General features: G+C 41.8%; 1 protein-coding gene across 1 annotated transcript in view; it reads right to left on the bottom strand.

The window, feature by feature from the left end:
• The window catches only part of SYNE2 (spectrin repeat containing nuclear envelope protein 2), a 503,718-nt gene that overhangs the window by 418,078 nt on the left and 67,126 nt on the right, over positions 1–18,514 (bottom strand). The window contains 1 exon segment of the mRNA XM_089687495.1: positions 15,014–15,130. Coding sequence (XP_089543621.1) covers positions 15,014–15,095 — 82 coding nt within the window. The 5' untranslated portion in view covers positions 15,096–15,130.

The raw sequence follows: 18,514 nt of genomic DNA, 5'->3' as shown, positions 1-18,514 counted from the left end.
ATTTCTGAACTTATTTGCTTTGGTTTCTTTGTACGTATGGATTTCATGGGTTGTCACCAACGTGTGGTGAAAATTTCATGTCAATAGCACCTTCAGAAATTTACCAAGAAAAATTATGACTCAAGTTTATCACAGATGGATTTTATTTGAAGCAAAAAAAACCTGAGGGGTTAAAAACTAAACACTCGATTTAAAATATAAAAAGTTTTCAGATTCTGGTTTTCCCTATTTAACACATCTGACAACTGTAATTTTTTTCTTTTTTGTTCCTAACTAGTACAAAACAGAAGCTTCTGGGCCTCTCGAACTGCTTGGCTTTTAAAGCAAAGTATTAAATATTACTTACTGCATTTTAAAAATCTCTAGACATGACCTCAACAAGCATGATCTTGTTTGACAGCTGCTCCTGCTGCACAACTCTAGAGCACGTGGATCCTATTCTAGTCTGTAACACTCATAACTTTTACAATGTGTAATACGACGTGGAAAGCATCCTGACGCTACTGAAGCCAAGTCTAGAACAAACCTTGTCAGATCTTTGTTCAAAGAGAAAGGTTTGACAATGGTGAATTTCAAGACAAAATTCAAAGCATGTGCTATATAAAAATATAGCATTTTGATCCTCAGTGGCCTTGAAAAAGCTGAGCTACTGTAGTTCATCAGTTAAAGTACATGTCCTAGAATGTTCCAACAAGCATTGCAATGTTTCCATGAGAACACTGGCTGTGCATGGGATGTCAAACCAAAGGAACATCTTCAGTTGTCCTAAATGCTCCAAATGCAAGTGGTAGGAATGTTAATCACATCTGTATATAGGCAGGTGCAGTCTGTTTTCTCCATTGGAGGTGGTGCTCAACCCGAGTGGTATCTTACTCAAAACCTGCCCCAGGTTTTGGTGCGCTTTGGCGATGTCGCTAAAGTAGGGAGAGAGACCCCGTCTGACAGGGAAAGTGATTAGTGGTTCCAGACGAGTAGGGACAGGCTACAGGACTTGCAAGTCCTGCAAGGAAGCCTCTCCCTTTGGGACCAGACCAGCCAGGCCATACTTCGCCCTCTAAAACAGACACTGTCGGTGCATCTCCTCCCGCAGCATCTCTACATTTGAACTGAACTGTGAGCCTTTCCCTAAGCAGTGCTTTCCCATTGGGGTGTTTGTAGTTTGGCATTCTCTTCAACACAAGTTACAAGTATTGCAACTGAGGTTTGTGTCTTTACTGCTGCTGCACCATGCTGCACCTACCCACATGTGGACCTTTAAAGACCTATGTTAGCATTACAGTAGATCTAGAGGGCTTATCCACTTTGCTAGTTACTCATCTCTGCTCAGCTGTTCCAAAACTTGCTACTACACAGCCGTATTAGCTGTAATAGGCAACTGGAAAGTATACATGGAGTACCTACCAGATGAGCATTTAAGTTAGGTGGACTATGTATGGCCTTCTGAACTTGAATCTAATTTACTAGAAAAATGAATTGAAGAACAGTGGAGGACTGTGGTAGTGACCTCTATTTACATGGGCCATCCAAGGGACTGGAGGTCCATTTCAGAACACACAGGTCCCTTAATGTATTGTCAGCTTCAGAATAAGTCACAGCCAATACGAGCATCAGAATGATCCCAAGATTATATATGCCATATTCTAGATTACATTTACAGTGATTCAATAGATTCAAACATCACTAAGAATACAGCATAACAGGCCATAGATTACATTAGTAGAGATAAACAACGTGAAAGGAAAAAAACTAAAATTCTAAAAAGGCGGAAATATCTAAATATCCAAGCCTATGATATGGGCATATCTGAACCTCAGATAAAAATGTAATATATTGCTGCTTACTATCCCTTGGATATGGTGACTATTTGTGTTCCTTTTTTTCTCCTGCTGATCCTGCCAGTAGCACACTTCCTTTCCTAAGGTGACAATGGTCAGTAACTCTACTGCTTGTTATGCACTAGCAGAATTGTCCACAGTTACAGAATAGGATTACAGACACCTCCTGCTCTCATCTTCTCCATAACAGAGGGGAGGGGCCTTTGAAGGGCCACTGATTAAAACTTCTTCTGTAAAAGCTAGTTGCCCATCTTTCATTCTGACTGACTGTCTGGCTTAAATGCTCTCTGAGTTAATGACCCAGAACAAGTAGAGTAGGAAATGTATGCTGCATGAGTAATACATTGTGTGTGTATGTATGTGTAAATATATATATTTCTGAATGTACATGCATAGACAGGTAACAGTCCATTTACACCAGCTATTGTGTTCTCCCAGCAGGAATGCATGGGGGGGGGGGGGGGGGTAACCATCCCTGCCAGGGGAACAGTGATTATAATCGCATGAACAAAATCAGACAGGCTGGTCGTACCCAAGTCGTAAAATTGAACTGGGCACAATCAGCCTGCCCATACATGTTTCAAATCTTGGCTGGCACCTGCTGAACAGGCTGAGATTCAAACCATCTATGCATCTATGGCCGGCTTTATTTTCATTAAATACAGGTAGGGTCTATCCATGTTAAGATGAAAAGTGTTTGATCAACCAATCAAATGCCCTTACAGTACATCTTAGTAAATAGGGAAGGAAACTGTATATCATAAAAGGATTTTTGATTGCTGGGTGAGAATTATGATCCAGGAATAATCTAGGACAGGGGTCTCCAAACTTTCTAAGTAAAGGGCCAGTTTATTGCCTTAAAAGCTTTAGAGGGGCCAGACTGTGGCCAGTGGAGTATTTAATGCACCAGCATCAGTTAGAGTAAACAATGCCACATCAGTGGTTTTATTGTGAGGATATCAATAAGGGGGAATGGTGCTCCACTGATGGTGTCAGTGGAAGGAATGGTGCCCCATAATTGGCATCAGTTGGAAGACTAGTGCCCCATTGTTGGTATTAGTGGGATAAATTTTGCCCGATCAATGGTGTCAGTGGGAAGAAATGATGCCACATGATTGGTTCCAGTTGGAGGAATAGTGCCTCTTCATTGGTATCAATAGGAAAAATATTGCCCCATTAATGGTGTCAGTTGGAGGAATAGTGCCCCAAGGAAAAAGGCAAGCAAAAGGCCCCAGGGCTGCAGTTTGGAGACCTTTGATCTAGGATATAGTATATATTATTGCATGCATGGAGGCTACCTAGGTGCATAATATAGATTGGACATATGGATTGACAGATGGGTGGAGTGTCTATATGCCTGATAAGATAGGATAGGATCTGTGTTGACTCTTCATTTTGCTCTGCAGGGTGCTGTTTATTTTTTTCATATGCTTTCTCTGCTTGTCCTATGTTGTAATGGAAATTGCAGAATGTACCACATTGTTTTACTTTGCAAAAACCAATAAAAATGGATTAAACATAAGATAGGATAAGACAAGAAAGCTGGGAACTCTAGAGGCTTCTGATCATTGTATTAGTTGCAAGTACTCTGTTGTCATCTGTTCTGGGATCCAATAAATGCTCTCTGGAAAGAACCCAGTTTATGCAGGAAATGTATTTGGAATAAAGGCATTTGTGTTCAACACTTTTCAGTACACTCCTATATCCGCAATCCTAATAATTACAATAATAATCAGTATTCATTATATATTTACATAAGAGCTCCGACTTCCCATGCAACCAGCATTTTCAAAATTACAGCAATGGCGGTGTCCATGTCTTCATTATACAGGTTTAAATTTAAAAGTTAAAATAAGAAAAAAAGCACAACCCACCCTAAAAATGTGAGTCTATGTGACTTAGTTCATGCTTACAGCCCTACAATATGCACACGTATTTCAGAACAGAAGAATCTGAACATACCTGTAACTTCCCCAGGCACTTGCACTGTAAACTAAATGAGCCCTCTGGGTGCTGAAATAAACTTGAAAGCTGTATTTATCATTGACTATACGCCCTACACATCACTCTGGTATTAAGTCAAATCAACCTGAAAAACTGGATCTAAAAGGAAAGAATTTAGCAAAAAAAATAAATCTAAAAAATAATTTACAAAAAAAAAAAACACACAAAAATCTCTTAATAAAGCTTTTCAAATTTTCACCTTTAATTAAAAAACATGATCCTATATCATTAGCAATACTCGGCATCCTATTTATCTATCAATGTAAATTACTTTCAGCGTGTGTTCAAACATGTTCAATACGTACAGTTAAAGAGACCCTATCCCAAACAACTTGCACACTGAAACATTATTTTAAATGCTTTCTTCCAGTGCTTTTCCTTGCCATAATAAATGTTTTTAATTCACTTTGAATGTGCCTTTGAATTTGCTTGAAAATGTAAATACTCCAGGCGAGGTAATGCTCTGACATAGCCCCTTCCCTCTTTGCACATCGAAGCCGCCTTCTCCTCTGGGAGTGTTTAATTAATCTTTGTGCTGGCCCAAGTCCTCCACCCTACATAACCCCTACCCTAGGTTCACATCTAAGCATTTTCTGCAGCATTTTACAGAAACGCACTACAGTCCATTTAACATGATTTCCTATGGGTCATATTCACATCTCCAAATCGTGTAGACTTCACCTCTGCAACATCTCCAAGATACGACCGTTCCTAACCTCGGAAACTACTAAGCAACTTATTCACTCCCTGGTTATCTCTCGCCTTGACTATTGTAACTCCCTCCTCATTGGCCTACCTCATTGCAGGCTATCCCCTCTTCAGTCTATCATGAATACTGCTGCCAGACTCATCCACCTTACTAACCGTTGTGTATCTGCCACCCCTCTCTGCTAATCCCTCCACTGGCTTCCCATTGCCCAATGGATAAAATTCAAAACAATAACGTATAAAGCCATTTATAACTCTGCCCCAAATTACATCACCAATCTTGTCTCTAAATATCACCCAAACCGTGCTCTTCGCTCATCGCAAGACCTCCTACTCTCTAGCTCCCTTGTCTCCTCCTCCCATGCTCATCTCCAGGACTTCTCCAGAGCTTCCCACATCCTCTGGAACTCTCTACCCCAATTTATCAGACTATTGCCTACTCTGCTCACTTTTAGGCGATCTCTGAAAACCACTCTCTTCAGGGAAGCCTATCCTGCCCTCATCTAATACTGGAATCTTCTACTCTTCCAACCAGTCCATCCCCCACAGTTACTACCTTTTGTACCACTAGCCCCTCCCTCCTAGATTGTAAGCTCCAAGAAGCAGGGCCCTCAAATCCCTCTTGTATTGAACTATGCTGTTACTGTATTGTCTCCCGTTATATTGTAAAGCAGAGCAAACAGTTGGAGCTATATAAATCCTGTATAATAATAATCTCCGTGTTTTCACCCGGTTCGTTTTTTGGAAAGGACTTTTCTTTACCACAAAAAGCTGCGTTTTTGGTTCTATAGACTTCAATGGAAATGCTGCAGACAAGTAAAATAGAAAAAAAACCCTGCAAAATGCATCAAAAATGTGGCAAAAAAAAAAACAGTGCAAAACGCAATGCAGGAGTGGCTCAAACACAACCTGCATAGGTGTGAACCTAGCACCAATTGTCAGAGAAAAACCTGTCAAACCCTGTCGCTTTTAGGGTGGGACATTTAACATTTTCAGCATCTGCACCCCACACCTCCGATCCCCCCCCCATGACAGCAGGCAGGGGATCTTAACCCCCACCAGCTGTCACAATTTAATATCAGGGTGGTTGTGTGGCCAAAACAGTTATCTCATTCTATGCTACTGTGGCTTGTAGTTCTCATTGAATTACAAAGGTGCTGCTGAGCACTCTAGTAGTTCACTGCCTACCTATACGAGGTACAGGCAGTGAGCTATCCTGAGAGTTGGCAGGAGCTTGGGATTGCAGGTGCAATTATGTACAGGATCCTTAGAAAAATAATAAATGCACATTTTTTACCAACCAAAAATGTGCGTTTAATTTTTCAAAAGGTGAACTTCGCCTTTAACATATTAGCCAGTGGAGGAGAGATGAGGAATACTACAGATTGTCATCTGAATGACAACTATTAGTCTACTGGAGATGCTGACATCACATGAAAGATGACAGGGTCCAACAGCAGGCTCAGGGCTTTTGGATGTCTACATAATGGAAGCTTTTATGGGTAAATATCGGACATAAAACATTAAGGGCCAGTTCACACTACATGCATTTCAGTAGCTTTTTTTCTGCATCCAAAACACACAGAAAGTAGGTTATATTGTTGTCAATGTCTTAGTTCACATCAGTGCTTGCAGTTCCAGTGTGTTCTGGTTGCAGGAAAAAAAAAAAAGTAGAGCATGCTGCATTTTTTCTGCACAGAACTGTACTGGAACGCAGTAAAACGCATAAAGGCACCGGAATGCACTGGAGTGCACATGTCCCTATTTAAATTGAAGAAAAAGATGGTAACAAAATAAACTGGAATGCATAACAAACGCACTGGAACGCATCAAAAAACACGCATGCAGAAATGCATCCGGAACACATCTGGACTGCGTTTCTATAGTGTGAACCGGCCCTTAGGGCTAGTTCACACTAGATGCAGTTCAGTGCAATTTTTTTCTGCCTCAAAAATGTATGCAGAGTGTCCAAGTATCCCAATAGTTCACACTAGTGCAGTCAGTTACAGTCAGTTTGCGGTGCAGGAAAAAAAAAAAAAGTACTGGTTTACTGCTGCTGCAGAGAGAGCCATACAGAGGATCCGGTAATCATCCCCCCCCCCCCCCCCACCAAGCCGATCACTCTCCCTGTGCACATATGATTCACCCAGCTGCCTTGGCCCCCACAGTGCTGGCTTCCTTGCTCTCCTTCCCACCAGCACCTGCAAGAACACAATAAGATCCTTCTTATTGGGGGGAAGGGTCCAGTTAATATGTCACATTAACCAGCCCTTCCTCTCCAGAATGAACACAATGAGTGATCGTTACTGATCACTCATTGTGTTCATTCATAACTGAAGCCTAGTAAACTGTGGTTTTTGTTTGTTTTTTTTTTAAGGGGGCCCTGTCAGATTGGCTGTATGGGGCCCCGCTCTCCATTCTTTGTTACTGTATTAAACGTAGAGATTTGTAGACTAGGCAGTAGAGCAGGAGGAGCTATTACAATGACTCAGCCTAAGGCTGGCCATCCACATTGCTATCTGAATAAACAATCTTATTTAGCAATCTTCTTTTAACTATGAATGTGATCACATGAAGGCTGAAAACTTCACTGAAAGAAAAAAACCTTTAGTCTGCAAATAGCATTGCATCTCTTTTCTTTTCAACAGATTTTTATGGGGTTCTCACCATACATGACCCTCTTGTACTGAACTGTATTGTTGCTGTATTGTCTCCCTTTATATTGTAAAGTGCTGAGCAAACTGTTGGCGCTATATAAATCCTGTATAATAATAACATATAGCACACGGTACAAGGTTGTAACACAAGAGAAATTAATGAACATGTACTGCAGCCCCCCCTTAACACTTGAGCCCAATCGCAATCCATCGATGTCCACAAAAGCCTCAGTTCTCCAGGGACTCTCACTCTTAATTGGCTGAGGCAGAAGTGTGATCCAATGGCTTCTGCTGCTGTCAATCAGAGCCAGTGAGCCAATCAAGAGAGGGAGGGGTTATGGCCGAGCCATGGTTTTGTAGGTGTATGGACACAGAGCCGTGGCCCGGGAGCATGCCTGCTTGGGTGCCCCAAAGCTAGCTGTTTGCTGTGGGGGTACCCGACCGGAGGGAGGGGCCAGGAGCGCCAGCGGGGGACCCGAGAAGAGGAAAATCCAGGCTGCTCTGAACAAAACCACTACATACAGCAGGTATGTATAACATTTAAAAAAAAAAAAAAAAAAAAAAAAAGGACTTAAGCATCACTTTAATGCATTACCTACATTAAGGTAAAAAAATGTCCTAGGGTTCGTATCGCTCCCCACCCCCCTCCCCTTAATACTTACCCAAGTCCCATTTGAGCTAGTGCTGTGCCAGTCTACAGTGGCTCCTCTACTCTATCTGTTCACAGAGGCAGCAGCTGGAGCCATTGACTCCTGCTGGTGGCAATCAAAGCATGTTATCAGAGAGGCGGGGGGGGGGGGTTTGAAGGAGTTGTTGGGAGTGAGGCTGAGCCACGCTGTTTGTGACAATAGATGGGGGCACACAAAGATAAAGGAGGAGCCAAGAGAGCCAGTGGGAGACCCAGGAAGAGAAGGTTCAGGGCCACACTGTGCAAAACAACCGCACAGAGCAGGTAAGTATAACATGTTAGTTATTTTAATAATAATTTTAACAAAACATAAGCTTTAAAAAAAAAAAAAATTATATAGTTTAATTTGTTTTACATTTTTAAACATTTGTCAGGTTTTATTAAAGAATATGTAAACCCAAAATGTCATATTCCTACTATGTGCCTGCTGTATCATGTACTTGTATGAAAAAGAATTCCTCCTCTCTTTGGATCGCTGTAAAATCCCTGCTGTTACAACCAGTCCCTTTAACTTCCTATTAAAAAGTGACCACACTAGGCATGAGAGCACGTGGTCAGTTTTCTGGCTATGCTGGAACTCAGCCTGCTCTCTTTAAATGATCAGACTTCTGCTCACATGCCTGCACTGCACAGCCATTCACTGGGAAGACTGGTGTACTACTCTTTCTCCTCCCCCATCTCCATATACAGCTGAGAACAGAGGGTATGTACTCACTAATAAAAGAAGGGAAAAGAGGCATTTTTAATGTTTTTATATCTATACACAAATGTTTTACCTCTCACTTCTATTTTAGGCTGAATGGGTTGTTTTACAAGGTGATGGTTTACATACACTTTAAAAAAACATAGCAGGGGTTATTGTTAAAATAATGTTCCAAAAAGGAACCTTATATACAGCATCTTTAAAAGAAAATACACGGTATAAAAGTTGTGTAGGTGTTCAAAATTAGTTACTGTCATGTTAACAGGTGTATATTGTCACTACTAAATCATCACAAAAGGGATACAAAGAAAAAAAAAAATCACTGCTCAATGCACAAAAAGAAAAATAAATATTCTAGAGTAGTTAAAGAAAAATTAGGGCACTGTTCAAATAAAAAACTGGAAAGTATCCTAGAGAAGTATGTTAAATATTTAGATCATAGTGCAAATACAAACCTGGCAAGTGCTATCAGAGAAATACCAATTATACTAGCATAGCAGATACATGTGTGAACAAGAGTAAGACCACACCTTCGCCGAGTCCAGCTTGGTATAAATACAATACAGTCACAGCGCATACTCCATGTGCCAACTTTAATGAATTTTCACTGCTGGCTGCAAAAACAGGCAAAGCTAGATGAGCAGGTGAACCTTTCAAAGGCAAATTCATAAGGCATAGTTTAGAGGTAGACTAATTATGGTCTGGTACCCCATTATACACAGTGCAGGGACAAGGTCATCTAGATCCCAGGGAACATGCCTACCCTACAAGCTTAAAATCCCCCTACTCCCTATACAAATCCACCCCCTGATGAAATCCCCCCTCCAAGCACAAATTGTTGCCCCCCCTCCCATCCCCCTAGCTCAAATCTCCCCTCTCCCAATATGACCCCAGCACAAATTCCCCTCCCCCATCCTAGCACAAATCTCTCCCCAATTTTCCCCTTCTAATATAGCACAAACCCCCCCCCCCCCAAAATCATCCCTACTAGCACCAATCCCCCCCCAAAAAAAAAAAACCCTGAAAATTGCAAGTTAAGTGGCTAAACATCAGAAAAGCAGCTAAATATACAGATAAAATACATAAGAGGCCTCAATCACACTGCAGCTCAAAGATGATGCTTTTACAGCCATTTGAGTAGTTTTGGGCTTTTATTTTTCTCTGCCTGTAAAATTCCCTTCATTGTTAGCCTATGCACATGTAAAGTACAAGTTCACCTAAATACAGGCTGGGAGGCTCTACAGGTCAGGGGTTCTGGAGCCCTTCCACCCTTCTAGAAACAAAAAATTTTCTGGAATAGGGGCGGAGGCTCAGATCTTGTTCAAGGGACCTTGGCCAATCCACAGGCAAAAGGCCAGGCATGGTGACCAAGGACAACCCTTATATGTGGCAGAGCCTGGGGAGCAGTGTGCAGAGTCATGCGGAAGATGGACTGAGAGGAAGGCTGGAGTGTGGAGACTGGGAGGGGGCCCCAGGGAAGGGAACTTACCTACAGGCTGATTTGTTGGACAGAAGGATCTTCACTGTTCCACTATCTCCTAGAGAGGATATCCTGAGGAGTAGGGAAGGAGACAGCCCAGTGAAAGACTTGAAAACTACCAACCCACCACGCTGACAGGACAATGTAAGTACTGCTACACCCCCTGGGACAGATAAAGGGAGAGGGCAGTCAGGTGCAAGACCCAACTAGTTCTCATCTGGGACTACTTAACTGCTAGATCTTGGAATCATTTGCTCAGGGATACCCTCAGTGCAGATGGGTGAAGAGGAGAAATCATCTGTGGTCTGAGGAGGTGCACCAAGGAGGCTTAGAGCTCTCTACAGAGACAATGCTATTTGCTATTTTCGTATCCACATCTTTTTGTACATTGTACAGGTTGCTAAGAAGTTTGTCCGCAAGTTTACAGTTCCTTGGGCATCCCATAAACCCCAGAACTCCATCCAAGTTGTTAACCTCTTAATAAAAAACTCAAAACCAGCTCAAGGACTGTTTACTGACTCTGAATATATGTGTGGAAAATACATGTTACCTGGCCGTGCAGTTTACAGGGACCCAAAACAAAACCGGCGGCCTTCAAGAGGGTAGTGCTACACACACTATAGGTGTTTTCAGGAGTTTAATGGCGGGGAGTTTACAGGCAGGAAAAGACGCATCACTGCATTCAGAAAAGGAGCATAAAAAACGCTCAAAAGTGAAAAAATGTGCATTAACGTGAGTTCCTGCGATCGAATAGTCAAAATTCTGGCCAATAGAATGCATTAAACACCAGACGCAAAAACGTGCAGTAAATGTGCAAAAACGCGGTTGCAAAACTGAAAATTCCTGTAGGGCAGCTTACGGTGTGCAAAAGGCCTAAGGAAGCTGTTTAACCTGCCAAAGGATTTGTATTTCCAGTCATGATGGACTGCAGAAGAGGAAACTGGATTTTCCCCTGTTGCAGTTCAGTAAAACTTACAGATCTCCTCCATGCCCCATCAAGTGACTGAACAAGTGAAAAAAAAGCAGTGGACTGTTGAGTTCATCTTTCGGTCACTCTCCTCTCTCCCTCTATCAGCATGCTCCTTGCACTGATTAATCTTGGAGAATAAGGCTATTGTTTAGTGTCACTTTAAAGCTATAAGCTCCGGGGATGTGTTAAGCAGCCCATAGATTGATGAAAAGGAAAATTACTTGATTCCCCTATCAACAGAGTCAATGTTGATGGGGGAATGCCTCCTGCCTCGCTATTGTGTTCTGCCAGCAGGGATGGTAGTTGGCTTGGAGCTCATGGAGAACCTTCAGGGCTGGCAGAACACAATGATTACTGCTAGCGGCTCTAGCTGCAGGCAGTAATTGCATGTAGAAAAAACGACAGGCTGGTTGTACCCAAATTGATCACTGGATGGTACAATCAGCCTGCCCATACACAGATCGAATCTCGGTTGGATCAACAGGGAATTTTGATCCATGTATGGCAAGCTTTTCGTTTCCTTGTTTTACTATTTAGTGAGTTCCAGCTTCCTTACACTTTCCAGGTTAAAATCCTTCATTCTGAAGCACGCCAAGAGTGCAATCAAAAAGCACTCTTACATAATGTGTTAGAACAGGTTCTATATCCTGCAGCTTGTAAGCAAAATTCAACAAAACGTCAACATGATTTTCATTTTTTTCTCAATAATAATGCTCAAATGGATTCCCAAAGCAGGTCAGAGCTGGAAGATACGCACATACCTCTGTGCACACTCATCACCTTTGATAGAGAGATATATCAATGATATGGGTGAAGTGCACAACGATGATCAATCACAGAGCGTAGCAAGCAGGCCCTCCCAAAGGTCATATATAGAAAAGGAAAATGGATTGCTGCACATAAAAACTTTTAATATAAAAAAATCACCATACAAAAGAGTGATCAAAATTTTTTGATCACTCTTTTGTATGGTGATTTTTCTATATTAAAAGTTATTTTTTGTGCTGCAGCACCTCTCTCTCTCTTTCTCTCTCTCTCTATATATATATATATATATATATACACACACACACACACACACACACACATATACACACACAGAGTATATCTCTAAAAGACAATATTTTCACTGAGGGTAGAGCACAGGGTGGTGAAATGTGATTCACGCATGAACACCAGGCAGGGTCAAAGGAAAAATGCAGTCGACGTTCCTATCTATCCTGGTCCTGTTTTATCTCTAGGTGTGTTTCCTAAATAAACAGGGAGGGGCAATAATATGGCAGGATTGCCTGATCCCCTAAAGTAATTTCTGGCATGTGTAAATAAAAGGCAGCAGTTCAATGTTATTACCATCTATTGATGGTCTTGTATAACGCCACACTACTTACAACCTGCTTCCAGTGTACAAGTTCATCTTACATACAGCTACAGTACATTTAGGGCTGGTGCTAGACAATTTTGTGCCCTAGGCAAGATCACCTACTTGCAACCACAACAGAAAAAAAACAAAACTTCAAAATCTTTGCCAACTGTGGAGGCTGACAGGGGAGCTGGGAGGAAGTTCTTGTGTGCAGCATGTCTTGCGCAGCACCTCATTGGCTGGATACCTCTTTTTCACAGATGAAGTTTTCAGAAGACGGCTTTGTCTTCAGCTCATATAATCCAATCCTGTCTGGGGATAGTGAAACCAGGACCCAGAAATATGTTACACATTGCTTCCTGGTCATTAACATGAAGGGGAGATCAGTGAACTGGTGTTCACTGATCTCCCTTTTACCAGTAGCACCCACCATGCAGGTCCCAGTTCTGCTGATGAAAGAAGAGCCTGGGAAGCATGGCAGGGCACATGGGGCATGCGGAAGCGATCTGTAGGCTGCACAGCTATTGGATCATTTCCACCTGACAGTCAGCCTGTCAGATTTACACCAACTCAATGAGATACTTCCTGTTAGTTCTTATTTACACTTGTGATTGAGGAACATGAAAAATGTGCGGCTGAGCCACACTTTAACTGTTCCCCAACCACTCCCTGTTTTGCTGCCACCATAGTACAGCAACAGGGAGTTTTAACAATACTCTGCCACGGCATTAGGGGGTTTTAACAACACCCCGCCACTACTGCCATTTTATGGTGGCAGTGCCTCTGCAGCATAATGGGGAGTGGTTGAGGGACAGTAAAAGCGTGGCTCAGCAGGACATTTTTAATGTCCCTCAAACACAAGTGTAAATAAGAACAGGATGCATCTCACTGTGCTTATGTGATCATCATCATTATCATGATAACAGTACAGAAGGTGCTGTATGTCTGTCTGGCTGTCTGTATACAGCGCATAGCTGTATCTCTGTCTGTCCCTCAGAAAACAGGGATTGTGAACATGCCTGTGCACTGGGTTCCCATTGCTACCTGTACCCTCAAAGCCACCTCTCTGTTGAATCAGCTCCCGCCGCCAGGCTACAACATCGCCTTCCACCCTCTGCAGAGGAGAAAGGGATAATCACTCTACCAGTGAAAGGCTGAGAGAAGATACAGCCAGCCACCACTGATCAGCATTACAAAACGCTGCGCAGCTTTAGCCGCCTGCGTCTAAAATGAAAAAGAAAAAAAAAGTGTCATGACGAAATGCGTAGGGCAGAGCCATGCACACATGCCACCACGTGCGTGACCGTCCGGTGGCCATTTTGGATGCTGGAAGATTTTATCTTAGTGCTGTTACATGTTGATATATGTTTCTCATCATGTGAGTGTATTTGTATTACAATAAATTGCGTTATTTGAAGATTTTACACTATGTGGAGAAATCTTTTATTACACATTTCACGCCATGAGTTCTGGTCTTATACAATTTGCTTGGAGTGGTTGGAGTCACCACACGTAGGGATCGACCTAGGAGGATTACCAACCTCTCTTCTTTGTGTGTCCAGAGAAAGATTCCCTCTGTCCATTTCCCTGGAGGTCTTTTTAAAACAAGCGTGATTGACCACTCTTAATAGGGGGTCATACTTTCTGGTAAGCCTTGCATGCAAGTGGTTGGTGTCACATTGGCTATCTTTGGAAGTCTTCCTATCTCATCATAGCATTTGGGGACTGTTCTGCTTTGATTTCATCATTCGATATGTCACTTATGAACATTTTAAATCACTTTTGAACTTTATTTCGTTTAGAATGTTTAACCGCTGCACTTTATTTGTACAATATTGAGATGATTGTCTGCTGTGGCTGATAACTTTATGACCACCCATCTAATATTGAGTAGGTGCCCCTTTTGCCACAAACAACCCTGACCCATCGAAGCATGGACACCACTAGACCTGTGAAGGTATGCTGTAGTATCTGGCACCAAATGACCAATAGCAGATCCCTTAAGCCCTGTAAGATGTGAGGTGGGGCATCCATGGATTGGACTTGCTTCTCCAGCACATCCCATGGAAGATTGATTGGATTGAAATCTGGAGAATTTGGAAGCCAGTTCGACACTTCAAAATCTTGGTGTTTCTCAAACAATGGACTCACGACCTCATAGAAGTCTAACAAAAGCGCAGTGGGGCAGGGTGAAGCCGCTCTAAATGGTTTTCATCTGTTTTGTTTTTATTTCTTTTTTTTTTTATACTCAGCGCTGCTGACCTCCTGCACTTGCTCCAGCAATGTCTACATGGCATTAGGGTGGGTTTTCTTATGCTGACACTGGCAGAACATGTGTTGGCATGGAGGCTTACAGTATTCCTCATACCATATTACAACGCAAAAGGACAAAAGAGACAAGGACAGAGTGTTGGCACTAACAGGAATTGCCTAAACAAGGACCTTAATGGCAGGATCTCTGAAATTTACTTGTGAAACTGCATTAAAATTAAAGATTAGATGAGACTTCAGCGATCGGGTTTACTTTTACTTTAGGTATATGAGCTTTCAAATTTCTGATTTTTTTTCTTAAAATAAATATCAAAATGAAAATAAAAAAGTGACTGACCTTGTAACATCAGTTGGCGCTGATCTATGGGAAGCTGCTGATCCTCTCCAGCAGATATCGAAGACCCACTGTCGGAGGACATGTTTTAGACCTCATAGGTAAAGAGTCTCCCTGGGTCTGCAAAACAAAATGCATAGTTAAGCTCCAGAATGAATGCAGAAGGTAACATAAAAAGTGCATCATCAGCATTATGAACAGCAGGGATCTCCACCCACTCTGCCCTGTGGCTATTTTTTATGTTCAAATAGACATCCTGTATTAGTTCCAAAAAAAAGAAAGTTCAAAATCAGATGGTTTTGAAGTTCCACATCGGATTCATGTTGGGATCAGCCACAACCAGACTGGTCTCTGCAGTCAGAATAGGGTACCCCAGCAGCAATCATGCTGGACTCATACAAAATTTGCTGGAAATTGACTTCAAATTACGCTGCATTTAGACTGGTCACTCTGTGTCACCTACAAAGCCTACCTAGAGAAGCTGAACTGGGGTGAGTCGCTAGCAAAAATCAAGCTGTATGGCCAGCCTTACCAATTATTACTGATCAAGTGACCCCAGCTTTTTAAATGGGTTGGCATTACCCACTGAATAGAATGGGGGTATATTTCTTACTGTGTTTAAGGGGGAGCAGTTGGCGGGCAGTAAAAAACATGGCTCTGCTGGCTGTTTTTAACCACCCCCTACCCAACTGTATAGGTGAACTTAGCTCAACACATGCCAAAACTGTGTTCAGGTATTAAGATGTGTTTTACCTTCAGGCATTAAAGGGATACGATGCACCAACTACTACTCAGGCTTCATGCATGCTAATAAACGTGCTCCCAAATCCTCAAGCGGAAAATCCTCGTACGGCGAACGTTTGGCCTTTCAGGAATATACGCCATATGAGCCTACGTAGGTTAATGCCAAAACTGGAGTGATTGGAGTTTACACAAGCATGGCCACATACACCCATTCACTTGCATTGGCCAGGGATTTTATGTTTAATCACCTCAATACCTCACTTTTACCTCCTTCCTGCCCAGGCCAATTTTCAGCTTTCAGCACTGTTGCACTTTGAATGACAATTGTGCAGTCATGCAACACTGTACCCAAATGAAATTTTTATCATTTTTTTTCACACAAATAGAGCTTTCTTTTGGTGGTATTTAATCACCAGAGTTTTTTATTTTTTGCTAAATAAAACAAAACACACCTGAAACTTTTGAAAAATAAAACACTTTTCTTTGTTTGTGATAAAATCTTGCAAATAAATAACATTTCTTCATAAATTTAGGTCAAAATTTATTCTGCTACATTTCTTTGGTGAAAATAATAATCGTAATTGAATTTGTATTTTTTTCTTTAAATGTTTATTATTTTTTATTGCGATTTTAATTTTCAGCACACGGTGACCAAAGCAATACAATGTTACCATAGTAACATTGTAATACTCTGGGCAAGTGATCAGAATTTTTTTTTTTTTTTTTTTTTTAACACATTATGATTGCTAATACCAATGTATTTCTTTGATATTTGCAATCATTGTTACTGAATGAAACGGATTCATTCAGTCTTTTGTTGTGATTAGCTGTGATCGAGCAAAGCTCATCACATGATACAGATGGGCTGTGATTGGCCCTGTCTGTATCATGTGACTGCCTTGACCAGTCACAGCGAATATAATTGTATACAATGGATGGCATGACAGGAAGCCATCCATTGTATACAATTGACATGTGATCTGCTGTGATTGGTCACAGCGGTCACATGACACTGGCTACAGGCTGGTGTAGTGATATGTCATCGGCTGTGTCCCGTGGACACGGCCGGTGACAGATCGCGCCGCTGCGTGGCCCTGCAGCTGCGCCAGTGGCTCATTTTGACAGGACATCATATGATGCCCAGTCACAACGAGGAGTGCCCCACCCGGCTGTCAATCTGCCATGGGCTGGGCGAGAAGGTGTTAAAGAGTAACTCCACTTTTGTTGAGATACCCTCTGGGTAATCTATGTACATTGCAGGGATTTTAACAAACTTTGTTGCAAATTCCTAACTTTTGTTATTCTGAAAAAATAGCTGTTTGTTGTATCCATGTGCAGAGTGAATCTGTATGGGAGTGGTTGTATAATTATCAATCAGTTGTTGCACTTGAAGGATTCTAAAGAGGAAAGTAGCAGGGTCTGCATCTCTTTAGACGTGATTTCCCTTTGGGAGTATCTCCCCAAAAATGAAATTTTTTGTTGCAGGGAATGCCCACAATCTGACTTGTATCTTAGTGCAGATGTCTGGGAAAATCAGTGAGCCAATCACAATAACTGGAAATTAAATTACTAGGGGGTATCTGTAGACCATCTGTGTACAGAATACCTCCGGGTAGACATAATGCATTTTACAGAAAATGACAGCTCTGCAGATTGAAAAGGAAAGGTAATGTTTAATACCATTCAATTACAACATGACTTGTGCAGCATTTGTAGCCACAATATTTTTGCCATTTTTTTCCCTCCATGTAAATGAAGTTACCCCGTAAGGACTTGGGGTCTCATGCACACAGATGTTTATTAGCTCCAAACACGTTCAGTTTCTATCTAAGCAAACTAGCCCTTGCACTTCATAGCTGTTGGCAAATAAAATTATCCGATTGTGGGCAATAAAAATCTTCCACAATCAGTGCTCCAGTTAACAAGTGACATAATTGTGTTTCAAAAAAGAAAACTATTATGGTGTCTCACAAGATCAAAGGAGATGGTTTCAGTCTATCAACAACATGAAAACATCTCAACAAAAGACTTTCTGGTTCCCAAGGAGTTAAATTGACATTTCATTATGGATTTGCTTAAATCTGATCTCTTCTGGCATTGTAATTTTAATCTCATCAGCTTAAAGGATTTTAGCAAGTCTTTGTAAAAGCACAGACCATGGTCAGTGTGCTGGGAAACGCTCGCACCTACAAATCAGGAGCTCGGGATGGCTTATTAGCTGATAAACACACCACAGCTAGTGCAGCTCTGAGACCGAGCAACTGACACGCCAGCCATGGAGGCATTTCCCAGCCACTTGTTATAGGGATGCACCTAGCTGCTCCTTGACCATGATTGTGCCTGCATAGGTTTCTATAGTACCTTTGTAATCTGCTCTAGATGCAGTTTTAAACCTCTAAACTGAGGACAGCATACAATTTTCATGATGAACCCAACTGCAGGACAAATCAGACCAGGTTCACATTGTGGTGCGTTAACATGCGTTGCGGCAATAAAGCAGCCTGTTCGTTATAAATGGACTTTTAACAAATGGAAATATACACCTTCTTTTCAACATATACATCACAACGTTCAGGAGGTTTTCATTTGTACCCCGTGGTGTCCTAAAATGCCAGTCCATTATGGTGGCTTGGGGAGCCATTCAAAATGGCGTTATCACATACCGTGGTTTGTGCGCTAATTATTATTATTATTATACAGTATTTATATTGCGCCAAAGGTTTGCTCAGCGCTGTACATTATAATGGGAGACAGTACAGT

This window comes from Staurois parvus, unplaced genomic scaffold (assembly GCF_062004578.1).
Source record: "Staurois parvus isolate SC_StPar_1 unplaced genomic scaffold, SC_StPar_1.0 ptg000426l, whole genome shotgun sequence".
NCBI lineage: Eukaryota > Metazoa > Chordata > Amphibia > Anura > Ranidae > Staurois > Staurois parvus.
Note: the sequence above shows the minus strand (reverse complement) of the source record. Positions and strands in the feature narration are given on the sequence as shown.